We start from the raw sequence: 7,566 nt of genomic DNA on the forward strand, positions 1-7,566 counted from the left end.
TTCGGCACTCAGCTTTCTTTATGGTCCAACTCCCACATCCATACACGACCACTGGAGAAACCACAGCCTTGACTAGACGGACCTTTGCAGGCCAAGTGATTTCTCTGGCTTTAATATGCTGTCTAGGTTTGTGAGCCACGTGCCACCCCCCAAGTGCTGCACACCTTTAAAGGGAGGACACGTCTGTCAAGTGACACGTTGAGACATGTCTTACGCAACAAGCAGTGCTCCTAGGTCCACACGGACAGCTCAGCTCCCAGACGTGTGCTCCTGGGAGCCCCTGACAACCGCAAATCCGTAAACCACCATCCTCTGTATGACTGACGGTGCCCACAGGAGGAGCCACCCCTGCTCCGAGGTTCCCTCTCATCTCCTGAGCCCTGTCTCGGCAAGAAGGAGGAGGGGCAATGCCCGACCCTGGGGGCTGACGGTGTTACCCGTGTGGCTGGCACACAGCTTGACCCTAAGTCCAGCGTTCACCCACACGGCGAGGCCTGGGGTCCCTCCGTGCCTGGACACGTGCCAAAACCAACGTGGAAACGATGACATACCCATTTCCACATAAAGATTTTTAATCCAGTTTAAAAGAATACCCAAAGCAAACTGCCCTTCACATCTGAGGCTAATTCAGGGTTTTTCTATGATTATAACAAATGAGATATAATTGTATCTCAAAACTGTTGATTCAAAATACAAACGATGTACCAATTCTTGTTAAAATTCAAAGGCTTGATTGTAGAATTCGTTTCCTGTACGAGTTTAACCAGAAATTGCGCGTGGAACAGTGCTGACCCGGGAAACACAGACGTAACTACACACAGGCACACACGTCAGACGACGAACGCAAAGGGGGTGACGTGAGGGAACCACAGGTACCAGAACAGAAGGCGACTCCAAGCCGCCAGCAGAGCAACAAGGCAGCTACTTTATTTTGAGCAAGAAAGTGGCGTAAGTGAGTGCGTGTCCCCCAACATGCCAGCTTCCCCCTCAGCACCCCTGTGTTTTGGGAGAAAAGTGGGTGACCTCTCCACCGCCCTGTCACCCACTGTCACAGTCTGCACAGGGCAGGCATGGCCTCGCCTGGCGCCTGTTTAAAGCCCGAGAATCAGGCAGTAAGTGGCTATATTTGGGGAGATGAAATTCACTGGTCAGAGCTGAAGGCGTGATCTAGTGCGGGGCCACTGACCCCTGACCCCGAATCAGAGAAGTGAATCACCTGCCCAAATTTCCAGCTGGTTGCATGTGCAACCAGCTCCATGGCTCCATCCATTAAAACGTGTTCTGATCAAAAAAATACAGTGTTCTGATCTGACAAGCTTGCAGAGGAGGCTCCCCAGCCTCACGCCTGCAGCATTGAAGCCGGAGAAAGGGACAGACTCCGTGCTGCCTCACGAGGGGCCTCTAGGCCGACTGCGCCAGGAACTCCAGGTATTGCGTCCGGGCCTCGAGGTGGTCCGACGGCCGGTTGTATGGCGTCCACACGGGGTCTCCCACGAACAGCCGCATGGCCTTCACGTAGTTCTGGGGAGACACACAGACAGAGCGGCGCTGGGCATGCAGCCGTGAGGTCACGCCCCATGCCACGCACCCCTGTTCTCATACACATTCCTCTGAAAGGCAGGAGGGCCTGTGCTCAGGCAGCCGCAGGGCAGCGTCGGGCGCACGCTCTCGACAGACACACCGCCTTGCACGCGGGCCCCTCCCGCAGCACGGTTTAAAACCCACACCCCTGTCCAGCCATGGTGCACGTCCGGGGGTGTGTCCTACAGGGGAACTCTCAGCAGGCCACGATGGCAAACGCGTGAGGTTCTTTCTCCCGGAGCCGTTTACGACAGCAAAGAACTGGAGACAGCTGGCGGACCCATCTCTTGGGGTCACCACTCAACGCAGTAAACCAGAGTGGGTCCCAGTGGCCATCAGGCAGCTGCACCCAGGCTGGGGCTCTCTATATGCCGACAGGAAACAGTCCCAGAGCTCAGCGAGCAGAAAAGAGGGGCGCCACCCCCAGACAGATTCGGCTGGCTCCTGTGCACGACTCACATTCGCCTGCCAAGCGAGCCGTCTCTCCAAGAAGACTTTTGAGGACCTGATCATGGCCACCTTCAGGGAGAGATGCTGGGGCCAGGAGTGGGGCGACCTTCCTTCCCTCGCACATCCTCTCCGAGTCCTGAGCTTTAAGCTGAGCACACCCGTGAGTCTCAGGTCAGTCCCAAGCCCACGGAGGGAGCCCCAGACCACCCTTCTCCTGCTTCTGTGACCGTGTCCATGGCTCCAGCACCCAACGGCTGAGGCCCAACGGACATGCTCTCGAATGACGAAGGAGCAGGGACCCCTGGAGGGGCGCCTCCCGTTGGCCTGGGCATGTGCTCCCGTGCGCCCCTGCAGACCCCCGGCCCCCACGAACCCCCGGCCGCTCGCTGAGGCAGCGTCCTCGCCTGGCGCTGCCTGGGCTGAGCGTCCGACAGGCGCGCAGACCACACTGCGGCAGAGGAGCCGCGAGCCCACCTTCTCGTCCAGCGTGAAGCGGTGGTAGATGCCGGCGGGCAGGGTGATCATGTCCCCCTTCTCCATGGAGATCCGGATCCAGCGGTCCTCCTGGTCCCGCACGTCAAAGTACCCGCTGCCGTCCAGGATGTAGCGGATCTCCTCGTCCAGGTGTAAGTGCTCCTCAAAGAACATCTTGATCTGGGGGTGGGGAGGCTCTGTGAGCTGGGGGCCCCCCGGGGTGAGGTGGCCGGAACCACCCCTGCGCCAGCGCGGACCACCTGGCCCGCCCCCAGGAGACGCGAAGGCACGTGGTCACCCCGGCAGGGCAGGAGCACGTGTGCATCTGAGGAAGGTGCTCAGTAAACACCTCCCCCTCATCCCAACCTGGCCTGTGTCTTTCAGGGCTCCATCCTCTAACGTTTCACAATAAAAATGCTTGAATGTGCACAAACGTTGGAAGCATTCTCTAGTAAACACCCACGCAACCTTCACGTTTCTCTTTAACTGGCCTTAAGATTCCGCACCTCTTGCCTGCTGTCCCAGAGGGTTTCAAAGCTCTCCTCACATCATGCTTCCACCCTCTGGACAATCCACAGACGTTTGGAAAATCCCCGCTTCCAGTGAGAACGGCAGCCTCTCGGGCGGGCGAGGCCATGGGGACAGGTCCCTGCCCTGCAGCTGGACACGCACCGACCCGCCACCTGTCTGGGAATCTACCCTGAAGACACACCTCCAACAGCACGGGAAGGCGTGCACACGCCGCTCCCTGCTGTGCTGTTTGTCACTGAGGAACGCTGGAGGCGCCCGGAAGGCGGGAGCAGAGCGGGCTGGTAGAGTCAACGGGCACGCGGCTCCGACAGCAGGGCGCGGTGCAGGCCAGCCAAGGGGAGCCAGGGGCCTTCTGGTAGAGTCTTCATTTTAAACCTGGCTATGGCAGCCCACTCCAGGACTCCTGCCTGGGGAATTCCAAGGCCAGAGCAGCCTGGCGGGCTGCAGTCCATGGGCTTGCAGAGAGTCGGACGCGACTGTGTGACTCACTTTACATCTTACAGAGTCACAAATAAAACTAAAACAGGCTTGGGGGCTGGGGGAGGGGGGACCTTAAATCTGGAATCAAGCCATATGCTCACAACCACAGGAGGAAAAGAAAACTCACCTAAGTGCTTTTGAACATAGTTCTCTGACTACACCCTCAGTAAGACAGGACCGCAACTCACCTGGAGCTCCACGGACAGGCCTGCTGACCCTAACTGGGTGGATGCAGCCACCATCGGGCACTGTGGTATGTGCGGGAGGAGAGAGACCCAAGGATGGGCCGAGGGAGCCCCGAGGGGCACGAACACCCTGAGCCAGGGAGCACGGAGGGGCTGGGAGCACGGCGGGGACGCGGCAGGACCACAGAGAGGGCCCCCCCGCCCCCCGCTGAGTCTGGACCAATCTGAACATCAAGGTGGATCGCGGCAAGAATGGACACGGGCCCACGAGGAAACCACGAATCCGCACGCGTGTACTGATGGGCATCGATGGAGAGAAGCAGGCCCAATCAGTACAGGAAGATGACGGCACAGGGACAGGGTAACTGACTCAGGCCGGGTCAGTGAGATTCACTCACACGAAGCCCAAGTTTGACTCCGAGCAGAAAGTCACTCTCCACAGACCCTTCCTTAGAGCGGGAAGAGGTGTCCGGTCCCAACACGGAACCCTGGCGGGCACCAGTTCAGCCAAGTTTTGCATCATGGGCACTGGGACCCCCACCCCACCCCAGGCACAAGCCTCCAGGCGGGATGCCCTGAGCAGACGCGGCACCCCTTCCGCAGGATTCCTGCCCAAAATGTGTTAACCTAAGACAACCGTGAGATAATCAGATAGTAAAGAAGTATGTGTTACGAGAACAAAAGATAAGCTGGTATTAGGGGCAGGGTTTTATTTCAGGAGAGAAGCCGTTCGAGAAGGTGGTAATGACACGGAGACAAGGGTTTGATCCCTGAGTCGGGAAGATCCCCTGGAGAAGGAAATGGTAATCCACTCCAGTATTCTTGTCTGGGAAGTCCCATGGACAGAGGAGCCTGGTGGGCTACAGTCCATAGGGTCACAAGAGTCGGACACGCGACTTACCGCCTAAACAAACAAACAAACCCCACGGCTTCATTGGTTAATCTGCCAAACATTTAAGAAAAAAGTAAAACCATTCTAGACATACTCTTCCAAAAAACGGAAACGGACAGAATACTTTTCAGCTTATTCTAAGGCCAGCATGCCTCTCATATAAACCAAAATGAAAGACATTTAAAAAGAAGGAAAGGCTTGCATTTATTAATGTGTGTGTGTGTGTTAGTTGCTAAGTCATGTCCAACTCTTTGCAACCCCATAGACTGCAGCCCATCGGGCCCTCCATCCATGGGATTCTCCAGGCAAGAACATTGGAATGGGTTGCCATTTCCTTCTCTGAAAGTAACTATAGAAAGAAAGGAAGTGAAGTCGCTCAGTCGTGTCCGACTCTTTGCAACCCCAGGTGCCTCCATCCATGGAATTTCCAGGCAAGAGTACTGGAGTGGGGTGCCATTGCCTTCTCCTGCATTTATTAATAGTGAATAATTAATAATTCCCTTTTCCAATAATACAGAGTCCTTACCTTTTCCTCGTAATTCGGTAGTTTGTCTTTGCATATGGTTATGATGTCCACCCAGGAGTAGTTTCTCTCTTTTCGGATCTTCTCTAATTCTGGATCGTTCTCGTATTTGTCTGCATCCAGCTAAAAGAGTTTAAACAAGCAACAAACAGGAGGTCACGTGAACACACCGAAACAGTCTCTTTCTGGATCTCCAATATGATTATACTCTGAATTTATTACCTAGTCCTGTGTCCGCATTCTGGATCTCCAGTATAATTATATCCCACATATACTGCATTAATATCATTTGGTCCTTTGTCAGTCCTAAAGTCACCTTTCTTCCCCTCCTTTCCCTATTTCTTGGCATGCTTTCCCTAAAGGCTAAAAGCAGTGCAGTTGCGTCGAATTTCCGCCTCCCTTCTCTCCAACAACGCTTCCAGGGAGATTCTATTCAAACTTCACGCTTCCAGTCCCACCACCACGAGTCGGGGAAGCTCTGATCGCCTCAGGCCTGTAACCGCGGCGTCCTGTTCCTCTGCCTCCTGTCCACTCTGCAAGTCTGCCTGACCTTTGTCTCTATGGCAACTCTATGGTTACTTTGTTTCCCCGAGCCAAAACACCTGAGGCCCTCTGAGCCCACAAATAAAACCCAAGTTCCTCAGGCAGACAAGAGGCTTTCTACCCCCTGGCCTCAGCTGCCTTTTCTTTCTTTAAAATTTTATTGATGCCTTTCTGACTGTACTCGGTCTTCACTGCTGAGTGCAGGCTTCGTGGAGCTGCAGCTCCCCGACTACAGAGCTCCGGCTCGACAGTTGTGGCAGCCTTGCCCCAGACACGTGAGCGCTTCCCAACCAGCCTGTCTCCTGTGTCAGCAGGCAGCCTCTACCACTGAGCCACCAAGGAAGCCAGAGACATGAATTTCTCAATGACCACTCCCCAGGTGAGCAGACCCCCACAGTGCACCTTCACATCCAGGTGAGAGCTTCCCACTCCCTACGGCGTCACTGAGACACAACAGGTGAACATGCCCAGCTATCGTCCTGCTCCAGATCAAGTTATTATAAAGTACAAAAAGGCCCAGGGCACTGGAAGCAGAGCAAACAAGTCTATGGGCGACTCCCTGGAAAAGACCCTGATGCTGGGGAAGACTGAAGGCGGCAGGAAAAGGGGACGACAGAGGATGAGATGGTTGGATGGCATCACTGACTCGATGGCCGTAAGTCTGGGTAAACTCCGGGAATTGGTGATGGACAGGGAGGCCTGGCCTGCTGCAGTCCATGGGGTCGCAGGGTCGGGCACGACTGAGCAACTCAACAACTTTAATTCTGACAGTCCTGGGTCTTCCCATCCACAGGAGAACCAGGAGCCAGGAGGAGTCCGACTCGACCTGGCGGAGGAGCTGAAAACACAGCCTTACTTTATCCCCGGACACTTTCAGAGCTTGGCCAGTGTCCACTCCTGCTCCAAAACTGTCCCGTGGACAGCGAGACCGAAGGGCAGGAGTCTGAACAGACGGCGCCTCCTGTCGACCCGCCCCTCCCCCCCCCACCAGGGAGACGCACGGGGACACTTCAGGGACCCCAACCGCCCTCCCGCCGCCCCGCCAGGGCCCCTGGGGACAGGCCCGCGCCTACAGGGCCCCGGCCTCCCACTGGGGCGGCGGGGACCCGCGGGCCCGGGGCCCCGCTCTCACTCCGACCCCTCTGCCCTCCCCCGCGCCCCCCATCCCGGACCCCCGATCCCCGCCTCCCGATCCCCGATCCCGGCACCGAGCACGCGGCGCGCCCCGCGGTGGAGATGGGGGGCCGGCCGGGTCGCGCCGAGCGTGCGCAGTGAGCACGGGCCCGGGCTCCGCAGGCCCGCTGGCCGGAAGGCGGGGCGCGCGGGGCCGAAGGGGCGCCTGTGCCGCCGCGCGGGCTCCGCGTACCTTCCAGTAAAGGACCCCGAGCCGGCGGAGCTGCTCCAGGCCGACAGGGCGCGCGGGCTCGGCGCGGTGCGGCAGCCGCGGGTCGTCGGCCGCCTCGTCCATGTACCAGGCCTCCACCATGGCCGGGAACTGAGTGCGGGGCCTGGGCCGGGGTAGGCAGCAGTGAGCCTGGCCTGAGCCTGGCCGCACGCGGGCGCCCGTCCTCCTGCCCTGCCTCTTCCTGCCCTCACCCGTGCCTCCTCCTTTCCTCCTCCCTCCTTTCCCCTCCCCGGGAGGCGGGCGGGGCGCGCCTGGAAGCCCGGGGCGGAGCGCCTCCTTCCCGCCGGCGGGCGGGCTCCTGGCGCGAGGCGGTGTCCCTGAAGGAAAGCTGCAGCTGCTGCTGCTAAGTCGCTTCAGTCGTGTCCGACTCTGTGCGACCCCATGGACTGCAGCCCACCAGGCTCCTCTGTCCGTGGGATTTTCCAGGCAAGAGTACGAGTGGGGTGCCATTGCTTCGGGTTACGTGAAGGAAAGCTACAGGGCTCAAAATAGCCTCCAGTTG

General features: G+C 57.9%; 1 protein-coding gene across 1 annotated transcript; it reads right to left on the reverse strand.

Annotated features, from left to right (window-relative positions):
• Nucleotides 1-905: 905 nt before the first annotated feature.
• Nucleotides 906-7,277, reverse strand: ADI1 (acireductone dioxygenase 1). Its single transcript, XM_070374970.1, has 4 exons — nt 7,026-7,277; nt 5,120-5,239; nt 2,506-2,685; nt 906-1,521 (listed from the first exon to the last, which is right to left on the reverse strand). Exons 1-4 carry the CDS (start codon nt 7,143-7,145, stop codon nt 1,402-1,404), a joined length of 540 nt encoding a protein of 179 aa, XP_070231071.1. The 5' UTR covers nt 7,146-7,277; the 3' UTR covers nt 906-1,401.
• Nucleotides 7,278-7,566: the final 289 nt, after the last annotated feature.

This window comes from Bos mutus, chromosome 8, assembly GCF_027580195.1.
Source record: "Bos mutus isolate GX-2022 chromosome 8, NWIPB_WYAK_1.1, whole genome shotgun sequence".
Taxonomy (NCBI): Eukaryota; Metazoa; Chordata; class Mammalia; order Artiodactyla; family Bovidae; genus Bos; species Bos mutus.

Bases quoted from the DNA above. Each gene is read 5' to 3' on its own strand.
- ADI1 (XM_070374970.1), bottom strand. From the start codon at position 7,145: ATGGTGGAGGCCTGGTACATGGACGAGGCGGCCGACGACCCGCGGCTG. The intron at 5,240-7,025 runs GTACGCGGAGCC...AAACTCTTTTAG, and splicing joins TCGGGGTCCTTTACTGGAAG to CTGGATGCAGACAAATACGA. The intron at 1,522-2,505 runs GTGGGCTCGCGG...GTGTCTCCCCAG, and splicing joins GCTTCACGCTGGACGAGAAG to AACTACGTGAAGGCCATGCG.